This window comes from Crassostrea angulata, chromosome 1, assembly GCF_025612915.1.
Source record: "Crassostrea angulata isolate pt1a10 chromosome 1, ASM2561291v2, whole genome shotgun sequence".
NCBI classification, from domain to species: Eukaryota; Metazoa; Mollusca; class Bivalvia; order Ostreida; family Ostreidae; genus Magallana; species Magallana angulata.
Window position 1 is genome coordinate 19,568,787 of NC_069111.1, and position 17,719 is coordinate 19,586,505.

The 17,719-nt window shown below is 32.5% G+C and overlaps 2 protein-coding genes across 6 annotated transcripts; one reads left to right on the forward strand and one right to left on the reverse strand.

The window, feature by feature from the left end:
* Positions 1 to 1,981: 1,981 nt before the first annotated feature.
* On the reverse strand, positions 1,982 to 14,749 carry LOC128170570 (aldehyde dehydrogenase family 3 member B1-like). Of its 5 annotated transcripts, none has more exons than XM_052836352.1 (13): positions 14,627 to 14,749; positions 13,747 to 13,890; positions 12,496 to 12,591; positions 11,170 to 11,391; positions 9,770 to 9,933; positions 9,300 to 9,426; positions 8,951 to 9,051; positions 8,449 to 8,578; positions 7,708 to 7,778; positions 7,443 to 7,558; positions 6,903 to 7,032; positions 3,665 to 3,800; positions 1,982 to 3,174 (listed from the first exon to the last, which is right to left on the reverse strand). In XM_052836352.1, exons 1-13 carry the CDS (start codon positions 14,642 to 14,644, stop codon positions 3,136 to 3,138), a joined length of 1,494 nt encoding a protein of 497 aa, XP_052692312.1. In that variant the 5' UTR covers positions 14,645 to 14,749; the 3' UTR covers positions 1,982 to 3,135. The 5 variants fall into 5 exon arrangements, with proteins under 5 accessions (XP_052692312.1, XP_052692324.1, XP_052692316.1 ...); XM_052836364.1 differs by lacking the exon at positions 3,665 to 3,800 and adding an exon at positions 5,612 to 5,730; XM_052836356.1 differs by lacking the exon at positions 3,665 to 3,800 and adding an exon at positions 5,605 to 5,730.
* A 2,066-nt stretch (positions 14,750 to 16,815) lies between these two features.
* Positions 16,816 to 17,440, forward strand: LOC128170748 (natterin-4-like). Its single transcript, XM_052836529.1, has one exon. The coding sequence runs from the start codon at positions 16,839 to 16,841 to the stop codon at positions 17,292 to 17,294; it is 456 nt and encodes a 151-aa protein (XP_052692489.1). The 5' UTR covers positions 16,816 to 16,838; the 3' UTR covers positions 17,295 to 17,440.
* The last annotated feature ends 279 nt before the right edge of the window (positions 17,441 to 17,719 follow it).

Consider the following 17,719-nt stretch of genomic DNA (forward strand, 5'->3'; position numbering starts at 1 on the left):
AATTGCAATTGGATGCCCTCCAAAACTACTGAGCCTAGTGACATCATTCCACGTGGATATGAAGGGGACAGTACAGTTCAACGGTAGTTCCTCGGAGCTATTCAGCATCAATAGCGGTGTCAAACAAGTCTGTGTCCTCGCCCCCATGCTGTTTGGGTTTTTTTTTTTTTTGCCATGCTCCTCAAACATGCATTTGGTGCATCGACTGAAGGAATCTACCTACGTACCAGGTCAGATGGTTCAACCTCTCTCGCTTTAAAGCAAAGCCTAAAGTTCGCGATAGACTCATCCGGGACATGTTATTTGCCGACGATGCAGCAGTTGTCACCCACACACAGGAAGAACTGCAAACGTTGATGAACCGCTTCTCAAAATGGCCTGTGGGGATTTTGGCTTGACTATTAGCCTAAAGAAAACAAACGTTCTAAGCCAGGATACTTCCACAGCCCCAGCTATACAATCGACGACTACCAACTGGACGTCGTCCACCAGTTCACGTACCTGGGATCTACCATTACCGACAACCTTTCTTTGGATGTTGAGCTAGATTAGAGGATCGGAAAGGCTACATCCACTCTCGCTCGACTTTAAAAAAGAGTTTGGACAAACCCCACACTGAAAACTAGTACCAAAATGGCAGTACACAACGCCTGCATAATCAGCACTTTGATGTACGGTAGCAAGTCGTGGACAACGTGTTCCAGGCAGGAAAAAAGGCTCAACACCTTTCATCTGCGATGTCTGCGCCGCATCCTGGGCATTCCATGGCAGGACAAGGTGCCAAAAACCAAAGTCCTGTCTCGGGCGAACCTTCCAAGCATGTTCACTATGCTTCGACAGCGCAGGTTACGCTGGCTCGGGCATGTGCGTCGATAGATGACGGAAGAATTCCAAAGGACATCTTGTATGGAGAATTGAGATCTGGGAAACGAAGCACTGGGCGCCCACAACTTCGATTCAAGGATGTCGTAAAAAGAGACATAAAGGCCCTTGATATTGAAGTGCGATCTTGGGAAGAGCTAGCAGCAGATCGACCCAGATGGAGGTCTACACTACAGATCAAGTCAGGGGAAGAAAAGCTTGTGCATGCAGCAGAAAACAAACGCGTACAACGAAAGCAGCGCCTAAACCCCGAAAGATCAGAAACCATTCACAGATGTGACTCTTGCGGAAAAGAATGTCTCTCTCGTATAGGACTTTTCAGCCACAAACGTTGCTGTCAGAGAAAGATAAAATAGGATACAATATCCCATGGTCGTCTGCGACCGATGGAGGCCTACTACTACTCTCCTTTTAGAAGCAATGTGTTAAGAATTAACAAGAAAACACTCAATTTTAAAGATATGATATATAGTATTTTTTACAGAGTAATATTTTATAGCTAAACATTATTTTAAAAAATAACGAAAAAAAGAAAACATTCGTTGAGTATTGTGAGGTGATAATCTTGGTCGGGACGTGCTCAAACCCAATAAAGTCCAAATGGCTTTATGATAGATATTACCACACACCAACCGAAATTATCATCTCATAATACTCACATGGATTACTTATAATATACTTATTATATTATTCAGTAATTGTACGATTAAATATAGAATAATAACACATTTATGTGATTTCAAATTTGTATATCTTTGCAAACCCCTCTTGCGCCCAAACGATGTCATTTGAATTCATTGGACTATAAATACAAAATCGAATTGTAGTGTTATAACAGACAAAGACACTGATAAATAAATTTATTTTGAACTGATGAATAATATAACTTGTTGACCGCCTAGCCCTTAAAGTATTACTTTTTCTCCTCAAAAGATTTGTTATGTTATACAACAGAACTCGAAGTTGTTTCAGTTTAATTGGATTTCTTGTATCCCGTTCATCAACGAAATGATATCTGCAACTAATTAAAACTCAATGTTATTCCTTCTAAAAATAAGTCGTTAAATATGTATTTCGATATTTAAAAAAAACACCAAAAATAATTTTGGCATTTTATTTGATCAACCATTTTTACAATATACAACAATTTTCAGTAATCACTGTCATGTATATTTCTATAGTAATAATTTTACATTCAACAAATATCATTACATGATCTGTAGAAAACAACAAATAATTGGACTTAAACACGTGATACAAAATTAAACGATGTGTCTGTTCAATGTAACATCAAACAATGATAGTTGATAGTTAATTACTCATTCAAAAACAAATACTACATGAAGTACATACATTTGTACAAAATTCTAATTTTCAAAATCGCATTTACTCAATATATTCTATAAGAGACAAGTCCTTGTTGACTTCTAAATATTTATAAAAATAATTATACTTTAATCAGTAAACGATTAATAGGGAATAAAACTATTTTGATAGTTTAGTAATTGTATCCAAGAATAAAAATGACTATATCAAACTCTTGGTCATGGAAATTGTCCACGTAAAAGGTTAGCAATTTGAAATCTTTGAATGTTTTTGACAACCATCGAACTGAGTTGACAACCATCGAACTGAGATAACGAAAAAAACAACAACTGAAAAGCCATTTTAAAAAAAGATTGATCTTATTATTTACAAAATGAATAGGTTTTATATGTTTATCAAACAAATGTGTTTTCGATTTTCATAACAATTAGGAGTTCATTAATCTGAGGCTGCTATGTTTATTTACATTTTTTGGAGTGTTTGTATGTTGCAGTACTTTTTATACCAATATTCTAGCACAAATGTAAAACAGCTGACAAGATTCTAAAAAAAGAAAAAAAAAGAGGAATCGTTCATTAAATCATTAATTTAAGGTCTACGATAGCTTCTATTTAATTTACTGAGTCAATGGTAATACTGCATACAAATACGACTTTGGACTAGCACAATGTATATATAGATAAAACATTTCATTAATTAGGGTCATGTTTTCAATAATCTATAAAAAATAAGAAATGGTGTGACATTTCCGAAGAAAATACACCAATACACCGACAGATTATAATCATGCATAGAAATATTGACATGTATATGTATGATACAGTGTCAACTGTTCCTGAATAAACATACAGTGCATGTACACGTTCATTAAATAATTATGTTAAATGTATCTTCGAAAGAAGTCGGAAGTAGATATGATTCCTGCATTCAGCGTAAAAAGGGAATCTTATTTTGAAGTCCATAGACCTGAAATATATAGACTTTTACATTAAGGCTATAAAATAAGATCGTTTTACGTTCAGTTTCGTGAGAATATTGCATAAAATCAAAATAACATATATTTATCTGGCATAAAAAAGACAGATTACATGAATGTTTCTTTGAATATTTAAACATTAAGAAAACTGAATTTTCATTTTCGACAAGCTAAAATTTAATAGCAAACAAAAAGTGATAGAAAATTCGTTGTGATCAAGAAAAAGCAGGAAGGAACACAGTCATGCAAATATACATATCGATGTGTAAAAAGCAGTACATAACGTGCACTTCTGATTTAGAAAAAAGGTAGCATATATGTTTTTTCTACTTTCTATTTCAAAAATAAAAAATGGATAAAAAAATCCAATATACCACAAATATATATAGAGTAATTAAAGCAAGATATTAGAATGATGCAAAAAGATATAAAAAGATTTTGTTTTCCTGTGACGATCAATAAACTTATAACTTTATTTACCTTGAATAATACAGCGAATATAGTTCCAAACAAGAAATAAGGAATCAGGGTTCGTATGCCTGATTTTTGGGGCTTTTTCTTCATGATCCATCTAACAATGCTCCCTTTTTTCTGTGTATATGGAGGATAGCGGATTCTGTGTAGAAAAGGAAAGTGGCCTCATCAGCAACAAATGATTGCTATGTAGATTGGTAGGTCATTGTGCACGAAGATTATTTCTATAGTTATGGGCATCTACTGATGCCAACTACGGTATTTATTCTCAAACCCCTTTCTCTTAAATGATTTAATATCAAAGTGTATACATAATGTACTCCTGAGTGCTTAACTTTTGTAAAATTCAGAGGAAAAAAAAACGTCGGTAGGGTAATTTCAGTATTCTTTTTTTAAATCAAATTCCAACAGTAAACGTTTGATTCAAAATAAACTGCATTGTGTTTTATTAATATATTGCAAACAATTCTACATATAGAATACAGTTTTTATTTATTTGGCTTATTGCAAAAAAAAAATAACTACATAGATATTTAGGGATTTTACGTTTACAAGGTACTTTTGGCAATTTGTGCACTTTCCCTTTACCTCCAATCAACAATACCCTCCCCGCTCTTTCTACTTGACCTGTACATGATTATGATAATCATTGCTGTTTCATAATGTTAATTGCAATGAAAGATCCCCCCCCCCCCCCAAATAAAAAAACTTTCTTATACAATATAAAATACAATAATACAAGGTCCTTTTTTCATAACCAGTCAAATGAGAGTAAAAGTCGAAGATGAAAAAATTTATTTATGCAAGGTGAAGTGTCAACACGTGTTCTTTGGTATACATTCTGTGAATGGACATACATACTTATCACTGATATTTCATAATATCTTGAAACTTTTCACTCATACATGTATGCATGTACAAAACCTTTGAAATGAGATTGGTTAGATGCAGAAAAATTTAAGTTTTAAGCCATTTTGCGGGAGTCTCTCGCGAGATGCGGCAAGTTTAACAGGTTTCTAAAGGAACATACCTCACACTACAGTTACTCCTAGTTAGCCATTCACAAATTCATACGGTAATTATAATTGTAGAGAGAAGATTATTGATTGCATTGAATTTTACGGTTCTGTCGTAGACAATTTTTTAATTTCAAATGCCATTGTACAAAAGGGGTTTGATACAATTTAAAAATTTGCATGGGAACACTAATTAAAAAAAATCTGATTCTGTCACAGTTGTTTTATTCCTAACATGAAAGAAAAATGCTAACTACATTTTTAATATTACTACATGTAGATACATTTAAAAGCTAAATAGATGTAGAAATAGCTATTTGTAGATATATAGATCTAGCAAACTATAATACTGCGAAAGGAGCAATATCTCCCTTCAGGGAATTTCATTTACCCTTACTTATAAGAAGAGTAAAGGTGTATAACTGAATGTAAAGTCAAACAATAAAGTACTTGTATCTATATACAAAGCAGTGCTTCATAAGGTTGTTTATGTGATGAAGATATTTGAATTACACTGAGATTAAATTGTTTTCATTTTCTCTCAACAATTTCATGTTAAATGTTGCATTTTTATAATCTGACTTAGAGGGAGATAAAAGATTTCACACATAACTGATCCATGTCAGAAAATAATGTTAAACGTCCTTTCAACAGGATCACATGTGAAGTTTGACTTTACAAGAACAAGTCCATCCATTATCAACATTGAAAAAAGAAGAATTCACTTGAATCTATGAGGCTATTCTCCTTTTCTACTGGAATTCCATCAGGTAAAAAAGTAAATGAAAAATACTATCACCTGTGAAATTTGAAATTGAGGATTTTTTAAAAAAAGGTGCCTTTATTAGAATTCAAATGAGTTCTAAATGCTGGGTTAAACATTAAAATAAAACACACAGTGCCAGGGATAGTTGAGCACTGCCAACTTACCACATACCAGGCAGGCTCAGTATTTAGAACCCGAACCAGGAAAGAAGGCCACCAGATTTGGGGGATTTCTTTGTTAACCAATGAATTGTGCTCAACTTCTTTTCAGTGTAGGGTGGGTATCTTATCCTGTACATATTATGGTAGATAATTTCAGGATAGAACAGCAGTTCGAAAATGATTTTTGTAAAATTTTAAACATGAATGAAATACTTGAACACTGATTAGTTCAAAGAGAGGTACATATGAGTTCCTAATAAAGCTATGCCCTAATCCCTATATTCCATTTTTTTCATATCCAGCAATTAAATTTTTAAAATTGTCCAATCTAGGGAAAACTATGTACCGTAATAAGATATATAGACAAAATTTCTTATCTAAAAGCATATTGGTTTAAATTCAAGACCTTTTTACTCTTGTCAATCATTTATTTACTCTTATCATTAAGAAAAAAAAATGTCTGCCAATGTGAGTTGTGAGTTGAGGATGAAACTCTTTGATTCAATCAACTGAAAAGTGACTGAAAAGTAACTTAAATATTCAGTCACCCCTCTAAGCTATTCAATTAACATTCAGTTGACTGAATGGTAGAGCTTCTCCCTGTGGTTATCACTCTGCTACATATAATACACATATACCGGTAGGTATATGTTAGCTGAATGAGCCTACTTAACCGATTCTTGTTTTTTATATAACTATCGATCACAAGAGTATTCAAGTTCTTCTTGAATTCTCTCAGAGTGATGGTAATGCTTCTTTTATGTGACATATCCATCGTATTTAAGAGAATATATATCCAGAAAATGTATGAGAGAAGTTTGAAACATTTAGTCTGGATTATTTGCCAGACAGAGAGATGAAAAATTTACATGAAATAGATTACGGTACATAGTACATACTACACCTTCATTTATACATCAAGACACTACATCACAAGATGGAGAATTGAATGTTTTGTTTAATTTTTCGTATTTATCGATTTATTTTAATGTCGCCTTAGCTCAGTGATTAAAGTAGCGGGCTTGTGAACCGCAGATCATAATTATTAAATTTGAATCCTCCTGGGGCTTTTGTTCACATTTAATGAATCAAATATTTAAAAATATAATTTTCTATCCATAATTGCAATAATTTTTGTCCATTTGACTTAATACTTCTTATCAATTATGATATCTATCATAATCAAGTAATTTACAGCTGATTTGAGGAACTAGTTTACGGTGTAAAGAGCCACCTTAATAAAGATCACATTTTATATCAAAGATTGGTCCAGAGAGTGAAAATTAAAAGAAACTACTTACGCAACCATTGCTTCACCCCCATGCTTTCTCTCGAGAACTGATCTTTTGTGACAGAAGGTATCAAAGGTATGGAAGCCATGGTAACCACCCATACCACTACCACCCACTCCACCAAATGGAAGGGACATTACTGTAATCACAAACTATCATTTTAACAGAAGTAAATCTGTATCTCAATACAAACTACATGTACCTGTACACATATTCTAAACAAAAACAAAGCACAGTACAAATGTATTTTCACTTGGCATGTAATTAAATAATATAGGAATAAATTCTATAGCTATAGAATATAAACTGGTATATGTAATAGCAGTTGCAGTTATCATACAAAATAACATACATGTATGTCCCAAAGAACCTTTAATTCATATAACTGTCCACTAAACTAACTTCCCAAAATTAACATGAATCATCAATCTTATACTAAACCTCATTTTAAAATGTTCAGATTGTTTTCAAAACCTAAACATATACATGTAATTCATAATGCAGTTTGCGGAAAAGAAACCAAAATGACCATGTTGACTATAAACTTACAGCCAGCATGCATCATGGTGTCATTGAAGACAAAGCCTCCACTACTAGTATTGTCTAAGAACTTCTGAGCTACTGCATGGTCCTTGGCAAAAATGTACATGGCTAGAGGTTTTTCTCTGTTAAGAAAAGCAAGAAAGTTGATGTCCATTATGCAAAGGATCTAATTAAGTGAAAAAAATATTAATATTATAATCCTCCACAAAATTTATTTTTTTTAATTGTTTCTAAGTTTCTCTTTGACCAAAAAAAATCTCATATTGTGTACCCTTTGTTAATGAAGTCGATAGCTTCCTCTGCACTGTTTACTGGCATGATGGGAAGAACTGGGCCAAACACCTGTAAAACAATTAAAACATTACAAATACAGCAAAACTGGAATATTATGTACACATGTTTTGCAAATTTACAGCTATAACAAATTCCTTTTCATGTCTGGAAAAAGTTGCTACATAAACCTAGAGAATTTACAGCTATATCGAATATAAAATTTTAGCATATTTATTTAACAAATATTCTCCATTAGAAATTTCATTGAAGATACATGCAACTTTAAAATGCATTAAAATACTCAAATATTATACAAATTTTTTTAAAAATGAAGTGAAAAGGTTATACTAATTTTTTGTGGTGAAGGATAGTAATTTTGATTTTATAACTTAAATATTTTGTGGAAATGTCAGCTGATTTTTTTTATAATTAATTAGTTATAAGATTTATAACAAATTTTATAACAAACTCGCCATAATCGTATAACAAATGATGGCAATTACAAAGTTTTTTCTATGGTCCCTTGAAATTTGCTATAAATGAGTTTTGCTGTCACAATATACAAGCCCAGATAGAAATTGGTTTTATCTGACTTATTTTTTATATGCAATGGGCATTATTAATATGCTGACAGAAAGATGCAAATCTCCAACATATGCAATTGATAATTTTCATGGTGGAAGTTTGAACAATTTCATCTTTGTGTGTTCTGTTTTTCCTACTTTGAGCCTGGCCCTACCTCTTCCATCATGACCGGGTCTGTGGCTTTGCAGTCAGTGAGGACTGTGGGGGAGACGTACTTCTCTCCCTCCTCAACCTGTCCCCCAATCACAACCTTACCAGACCCTTCGATCAGCTTCTTGACTCGACTAACAAAGACAACAAAACAAGAGAATATATTAACACTAATTAACCATGTATGTATGTACTTGTAAATATATGCAGTTATTTTCTTGGAATAAGCAGTTTCTTCTTATTATTATTTAAAATCATTCTAAACATTCTTCCATAAGAATCCATCAGCTCAATCATTTTCAAGCAAAAACCAATTCAAGTATTTTAAGGACTTTATCTCTGTTGTATAAACCCAGGCAGTGTGTGTGTGTGTGCATGTGTGTCTGCAAAGGCAGGAGGGGTATTTCCCCCATTGGCACCATTATTTTCCTAGTATCATATCTAAATCTTTTAACCAACACAACATATTTTATTTTCATTCTAAGCATATAAATCATTGCACCTACTTGAGATGTCTTTCATTGATGATTCTGCAGTAGTCCTCTGATTTGGCAGGATCTGGGTAGTACTCATCAATAGCCTTTTTGCACTCCTCAACTAATTTTTCCTAATAATTGAAATATTAAAAACAAAAAATGTCTTAGTTAATGAGTTGATAAAAGTTTTCATGATTTTTCATGATTTTCATCAATTTCATCGAATGAATGTTGCCAAAAATATGAAAATTCACTCCACTGACAAATTATTCATCTTAATTGTTTCTGTATCCTTCATCCAAAGATGAAGGTTATCTTCCCTATCTGCAAAGCAATAATCATAACAAGACATAATATCTCTATCACATTCCTTAAATACCTGAAGTTCTTTCTTGCACATGACATAATCAGGAGCGATGCATGTCTGTCCTGCATTCACTAATTTCCCCCAGGTGACCCTCCTGGCCACAAGATTCAGGTCACTGTTTTCATCTACGTAAACTGGGCTGAAACAGACAAAAAAAGATCAGCGTTTTTTAGTAATATAAGCACTCCTATCTTTAGTGAATAAAGAAACATTAACCTCTTTGTAGATCAGACATAAACATTAACTACTCAAAAAAGCCAAAATTATGTAAACATTTTCAGATTATAAATTCAATTTTAGCCACAAATAAAAGATTATGCATTGTTGAACCTTTGGAGTTTTTTTTATAAGCAAGAAATTAATTTCATGAACATATACACATAAAAAGAATGGTGACTATCATATAAATTGTAAAACCTTTTGCTATGCCACAGATTTAAAATCAGGTATTCACACCAATGTTAACAAAAAAGTAAACTGACCTCTTTCCTCCTAACTCTAGAGTGACAGGGGTCAGGTATTCAGCTGCAGCCTTCATGATTATTTTCCCGACCATTGTGTTACCAGTGTAGAAGATATAGTCAAACCTCTCCTTCAGAAGGGCTGTGGTTTCTGGGATGCCTCCATTTACAACCTTCACACAGTCCTTAAGCAACAAAGATGATAATTAGTAAAGTAAGGGGCAAATTGTCCGTAAGTATTTCAGTTTGTTTGTTCATTTATTTGTTTTTTGGAGGGGGGGGGGCAGAAATGGAGGGGGATGGGGATTTGGGGTTTAAACAGGGGGAAATTCTTGTTAGATACTGTATGGTTATATATATGAATTAAAATCTTAATAAACAATAAATGATAAAAATACATATATATATATATATAAGTATTAAAGCTATACACGCTATAATTTGCGTCAATTTTGAATAAAGGGGAAAATGTATGTGTTTGATTACTAATAAAAGTTACCCTTATTCTGTTAATTATAATGCTAAATTCGATCACGTAACAAATATATCAAATATTAAACAATAAAAAATATTTATTTTCCTGCCAGGAAAGTAATGCCTCCTCGTGAATATCGATCTATCACGTGATATCGACAGCTAAATCTAGCCTATCATACCAAAACTGGTGAAGGGTCAACATCTTCATAATTGTGATAGTTTCACAGAGGAAAAGATATTTTCAGTAAAGCATAAATTTGTCCGATATACGAGTACAAACAAAAGAAATAAATACAAGCCTGTGAGTAGATATGAATACTTCCTTTAAAAAATGACGTAGACCTGTGTTTTTCCCATATGTGCTATTTATAGATCCTATAAGTGTTAATGCAGAAGTAAGGGTATCGTGAATGGCAAGAGTATTTTACTCGTTATACATGTATGTATTTCAAATTAACAACTGTTATGCATATTAAAAATCAAGTTGGATATTTAATTCGGCAAACAATAACGACCACCTAGTTCTCCGCGGACATGCGCAATGAGGTCGGTTTGCTCTTCCTTCATCAATATTCATGAAAAGGTATATTTTCCTGGCAGGAAAATAAACAATTAAAAATCGATATCTTTGTAACGAGATGGAATTCACCCTTGTAATTTACAGATTAAGGATAACTTTTATAAATAGACAAACACATGCGTTTTCACTGTCATTCAAAATTGACGCAAATTATAGCGTGTATAGCTTTAACTAATTAACTATCCATATTTACATGTAAATAAATGTTGTACCACATACAACAGTATTTCCATATTGGTAATTGAGCTGAATGATTATATATATAGTTCATCTTGGGACATTTTTCTTGGGCAATTCCTCTAATTTTTTGAAATTAACAACAATGGATATTTATTTTTTTTTTCAATAATTTATAAGAACTTACATTATCCAAATATTTTGGTATCAGCTCTTCCAGAATTTTTGCTGTAGAAGCTGCTAGCTCTGACGGTTTCAGGACGACACAGTTGCCGGCTGCAATGGCTCCCAGAACTGGCAGCACAGTGATCTGGATGGGGTAGTTCCAGGCCCCCATCACCAGTGCCACACCGTAGGGCTCTCTCTGGATGTAGGCGGTATCCATGATGTTTAGTAACCCTTTCTTGACCTTTAGAAAAAAAAATTAAAATCAGCACATTTAATAATACTATAAGTAACAATGATGCAATGTCAGCTAGAGCACTAGGATAAAAGTTTAAATTATTAACTGTATTCCCTGTTTTTGTGATATTCAGATGATTTCTTTGAATAACAATATCTACATTATGATTTAATAAATGTAAAACAATATACATGTAATAAACACAATATTTTCAAATACAAGTAAATTTATTGCAATTTAGGTGTTTTAAGTATCAATCAAAAAAAAGTTCTGCTTATATAATATTTGTATGAGCAGTGATAAGATAAAGATGAAATGGAGATAAAAACTGTTTACATAAAAAATAAAATCATGTACAATGTATCAACGTGTACATAAGCACTGGATTAGGTGATTTTCCATTTATTTAGTTTCCTTTTAAAATGGCATTTCCAATATACCTGAGAGTACAGGTGTAAAAATGGCAAATGTGTCAAAAACTGAGCTACAGTCAGATGGTCAACGACCTTTCTCTACAGGAATAGAGGTTTACTAGGTTGCATAACAGGACATACAATGTCACGACTCAAACTTAGTAATAAACACAAGAGTTTCCTTTGTACATGAATAAAAACAGCTGATGTCACGGTAACCGATCAATGATGTAGTGATGCAACAACTTAACGAATCCTTGACACTTTACTTCCAGTTTATCATTTCTATATATGCTTTAATTTCCAAACATTTTTATAGAACATGCGTCTCTTTTTTTTTCAAAAATATCAAATTGACCAAATTATTTTTTTTTTCTGTATGGTTTATTTAATACTTTTGAGCGTCATACATTTATAATTAGATACATGTACCATATGAAATCTGTTATAAAAATAATCACCAGTACAATTATTTCACCCACATTGCATCTCACATAAGTTTTCTTCAGTACACACATACCCGGTAATAGTATATGCTTCTTTTTACTGTCCTACAGTGCTATGAGTTGTCATACATTAGGTATGCAACAATTCAAATTTTATTTTGTTTTTCACCTCATAAACACCAATGATTACAGGTAAAGACAATGGCTATACATCTCATAGTTCTTTACCAGTGATTTCTCTATGTACGAACCTTTTCGGGTTTCATCCAGTCCTTTAAGTTATTCATTGTCTCTATCAAGTCATTTCTGCAGAAGTCAATTTCATAGACAGCTGCCTCCAAGGAAGACTATATGAATAAATATATAAGAAATAAATAATACAGATTATAACACTTGGCTGCTTGTTAACAAACAGATATATGAATATACAATAAAACTTTCTGTATATAATTTCTTTTGATGAATTAAATGAAAAAAAACTATTTATTAGGTTAAAAAAAAATTTTTGCTAACTCCTCTGGCCAATTTTTCAAAAAGTCATTTTCAAATTAAGACAGGCAGGTATGATATTTTTATTGCAAGATTTTAAAAAAAGGGAAGAACACAAAGTAATTTCTTATTTCTAATAGCAGTAACATTTATTTAATCAATGTGAATTTAATCTAATTGATGCTATGTAGCAGTGCTGGAGAACTCAACCACTAACCGCCTGTACAAGTGTGTTATTTTACTATTGATTTGTAATAACCATTGCATTACATGTTTTATTATTTGACGTCAAGAGAATTTTTTATTACACCTAGATGCCGGTACATGTATTAAAGTGCACTACTAGATTAGATTAAAAAAAGAGATATGCTCGTACAATATTACTGACCTTGAGTAGTCAGACTTTTAAAACAAACTTTATCATTTACGTTAAACAAAACTTAACATGTAAAGTTTTTAAAGATTGTCTACCTAGATTGATAAATTAAAAGTCATTTTTTAACTGACTAACTTAACTAAGTATTTATAACTGACGGAAATTTGAACTCTAGTCTTGTATTTAACTGATCTAGCAGAATCAATTTCATGCATGTTCAAATAAACATGCATGCATTTAAGTAAAACACAACATTTAGAAAATTATTGTTTAAGGTGGTATGGGACATTTGTCAATATTAATGTTGATTGAAGTACATCATAATTTAAATACTTTCACCAGTTTAGAATTTTCTAATTTTACAAAATTTCACCAAAAATAAATGTTATAAAATTTTTTGAAAATGATAAAATTTTGAAATGCCCAGCAGGAGTCGAACTCATCACTTACAGGTTCGTAGTGAACTCTCTAACCCACTGCACTATGTTGTTAGGAGACAATAACGCGAAAGAAACTACCGTTATATATAAAATTACACTTGATTTTATTGTTTATTTCAATAAATAGTACATCACAACATGGAAGTGTCCCATACCACCTTAAGTTTCTCCCAAATTGCTATATACATTGTACCTACCTTATGTAGATCTTCTTTCAGGCCTTGAGCAATTTTGTCTCTGTTTTCCTCTAAAAGCTTAAGCATTCCATCCAACTGCTTTTTTCGCCATTCATATGACTTTGTTACTCCACTGTTGAATACTCTGCGAAGGCCTTCAATCATCTAAATAATATGGCACACACATTGAATCAAGTGAATAACTTAAAATTGTCATTCATACTTGGTGGTTAAAACAAAATGAGATAGGATTGATTTGCAAAACAAGAAATTTTAATGTTAAACTAAGATGTTTTAAAATACATGTAAATATCAGTGGTTGAGTGGTTGTGTTAAACTGTTTTTCAGTTTCATGTCTGATGTAATTGGTGCTTGATTTATAATTATTGGCATGATACACTGAAGGAAAAAATGTGTATTTAAAATAGAAATGCCATTGAAAAATGAATAATTTACTTCATTTTGACGCTTTAACATATAAATTGAATTATAATAAAGCTTAAATTTTACACCATAAAAACATAAATGGGTTGTAATTAATATCAGGGACGTATGTATATTAACCATGTTATATATATAGTTAACCATTGCTTATCATATTACAATACATTCAACCTCAGATACTGACCCATTTGCGAGAAAAGGTTTATAATAATATTCATGTACATAAATACGCATTACAGTGTTTTCAATTAACGAGTAACGATGTTAAACAAATAAAACATACATATGAAAAACACGATCATCATGATCATTAAGATAACGGTTAACGTTATATCATGTCCATAACAAAGGCTAAAGGTTACTAACTGGAACGAAAATTATTTAATGAAAGAATGATCAAAATAATCGATCACACATAATATATGGAAGACGAATACATCCCTATCCATAAGCTTACCTTACTGTAGTCTGCCATCGTCGCAAATTGACAATTTTGATTACTTTACACGAAAATTGTCTTTTTTCATGTGACGGCGGCCAGATCAAAGTACACTTAAACTGTAATCCCGAGCCCGATGTTAATTTTAATTTTCGTTCCAGTTAGTAACCTTTATGTATGTTTTATTTGTTTAAAACGTAGATAGGGCGAACGAACAGCCAATCACGAAAACTCAGCACAGCTTACATAAGACGAACGGCAAGCTACATCAACTTTTTTACCCAAATAATAATGTAAAAGGTACGACGGCGTATAAGTCCCATTTCAAAATGAAATTGACAGAAAAAATAAAGTTTGTACGATTTTTTAAAATCGTTTAAATTTAAACGATTTCTCAGATCGTTTGAACGATTTTTTAAATCGAATTAAAACGAACGATTCAATAAATCGTGCATTTTGTTCAAAAATCGTTAATACGATTTTCTTAATCGTTCAGACGATTTTCTAAATCATACAAACGATTTTCTAAATAGTACAAACGAATTTAAAAATCGTTAAAATAATTTAAAAATCGTACAAACGATTTTTTAAATCGTACAAACAAGTTTCTAAATCGTTCTAGATAACGATTTAAAAAATTGCCGTCATAATAAGGTTACGTTTTATAATACAATTGTTGTTGTGGGTTTTTTTTATCTGTCCCAAGATATTTATGCAGCAGAATTTTTTAAATATTTCGATTTTTCTAAATTAATAACTCAGGGTTTAGAATTAAAACGAAGTTCATTCGATACGGTAAGAAAAAATTCCCAGATTTCTCTTCTAGCTCGTAAGTTTGAATGTACATGCAGGATTAAAAGTAAAAAGTCTACAGAAACTTTCGAATTGAGGAAAGATATGTCAATACTAGTATTTCCCATCATAAATCTCCGTAAGAAATCTGTTTCCGTTCGGAACTTCCAGTGATTTTTTCACAGTTCAAAGATATCTTGGATAAGTTTTTCCCTACATCGATTTCAATTGCAATTAATCTATTTTAATAAGTATTTTATTCAAGTATATAACAACATGCACAAGGAGATTTTTTGAGAGATGAAGTTTCAGATGCTGGAGGGGATTAATATTTGGAACAAGTTAAGGTTTTTAATGCAGGTGCTTTTTGATGGCCATACTTTTGCAAGTCTGAAGACGATTTCTTGACCAGTTATTAACCGCCCAGCCTTCATGAATTTAAACATTTCAGATGTCATGGAGTGGGGAAAAAACACTTACACCAAAGAAAAAAAAGTCCACACACTAGAAAAGTACTGAGTCCAACCTACACTTTATATTGCGCAGTACTACTTGCGGAGTCAATGATAACACACGTGACTTTAGAAACCCTGGGAGCAGCGCATCCTTGCTGATTCAGCTCTGACTGAGGATGGTGGTGGGTTTGGTTTGTAGGTATAAGACGACTACCGACCTACTGGTTCAGCTCTGACTGCATGAGGACAGAGTTCGCTTTAGTTTTTAGGAGACAGAGATCTTTCTATTTGTGTTCGACATAGTTTGAGGTATAAGTCATTTCAGTTATTTAAGACTCTTAACTTAGTCTTATTGTAAATTATATAGTATTTAATTTGAAAGATAGACTTTCTCTTTTAAAACGGTATAATTCAATGTTCAAATGGTTCACATGTTGTTGATTGATTAATAGAGAAATAAACAGAGAGAACAAGAGATGGGCTAAAACATTTTTAAAATAAAATTTACATGTACTTCCATTATATGCGCATACAATACTTGTTTTTCTTAAATCGTTTACGAAGATAGATAATCATAATTCAGAGTTAAATCACCTTCTTCTTTTTTTTCTTTCCGCATGCATGAGTACATGTAGATGTCATTGGATTTAAAACATGCAACATTCTCAATAATGTTAACCAAAGAAGGTAAAATTGAATTGACATTAGTAATTATAATTATATTATTTCTTAATCTTTTATACGACAACATAAATAAATTGTTATAGTATCTAAATATACCAGTTTTACATAACTCAATCCGCTTTAATCCTGCAGGATTTGAGATTTGGATTCTAAAAGGTAATAAGGAAAAATAATGAAAAAAAAAACTGCCAGCTAATTATTACTTTCTGACATTTAATTTTTTCACTCATTGGCTTACTTTTTTTCTTTGTGTCGCTTGTATAATATTCTTTCTTCCACTTTATCCTTAGCCCTATTAAATGATAATTATATATCATTCCGAGATGGCAGAGTGGGTATCCACGTGTGGAAGTCATATCCCGGACAATGCGATACGTGCCGGGTACGAGACGGACGGAAAGCCTCTGTTTATTGCCCGGGCCATAATACAGGGCGCAATGACCCCCGGAAAATGCGGAATCCACCTCGAAGGGGCCTATATTCCTTACGGTGGGAAGGAGAATCTTTTCCAACACTACGAGGTTCTAGTCTACCCGATCAACGCCCTGGGACTCTTAGACTGGCGACAGGCATCCAATGGTGAGGTGCCGTGTAACGCCGTCAAAACAGACAACGACTTGTACGTAGGACGGGTTCTCTACTCCGGAAGTCTGATTCCTTGCAAGATCCATACCACTCACAAAGTTGCCTATATGGGGTACTACCTGAAAGAACACAGCAGTAAGGATTACGAAGTCCTCTGTAAAATCATTTAGTTGGAGGAGAAGACGAAAAATAATTTACTTGAACGCAAAACTGAGTGAACTCGTACCGCGTATTTTTATTACTTTTTTTGTTCCAATAAAATATTTCAACTTTGTTAATTAAGTTCTTTTTCTAGTAAATTCCTGATTTGCACTATTGTTGTTTTGTTATTGTTCTTTTAGCATGTCTTCATTTTGTGGTAGATGCTTTTAACTGCAATGCAATTGCGACCATTCGTGTAGCCTTGCTTGCGGACAAAAGTTATCAAGACCACTTAATGGTGCATTGAGATAAACTGCACAGCATTATTAAGTGTAAATACATTGTATATATGGGCTACACAAGGGATTTTTCATGGAACTGCATCTAACTAACGATGTGGGGCAATGTTAGTGTAAAGGGTACAAGGTATATGGTTGAGGAGCGCTGGAGGCAA

What these genes read in the sequence shown, in the direction of transcription:
- LOC128170570 (XM_052836352.1), bottom strand. An exon ending in TACCAAAATATTTGGATAAT is followed by an intron (nt 9,934 to 11,169) that starts GTAAGTTCTTAT and finishes TTGTTGCTTAAG; the next exon opens with GACTGTGTGAAGGTTGTAAA. An exon ending in ATCGACTTCATTAACAAAGG is followed by an intron (nt 7,559 to 7,707) that starts GTACACAATATG and finishes TTTTCTTAACAG; the next exon opens with AGAAAAACCTCTAGCCATGT.
- LOC128170748 (XM_052836529.1), top strand. Translation starts at nt 16,839, where the DNA reads ATGATAATTATATATCATTCCGAGATGGCAGAGTGGGTATCCACGTGT.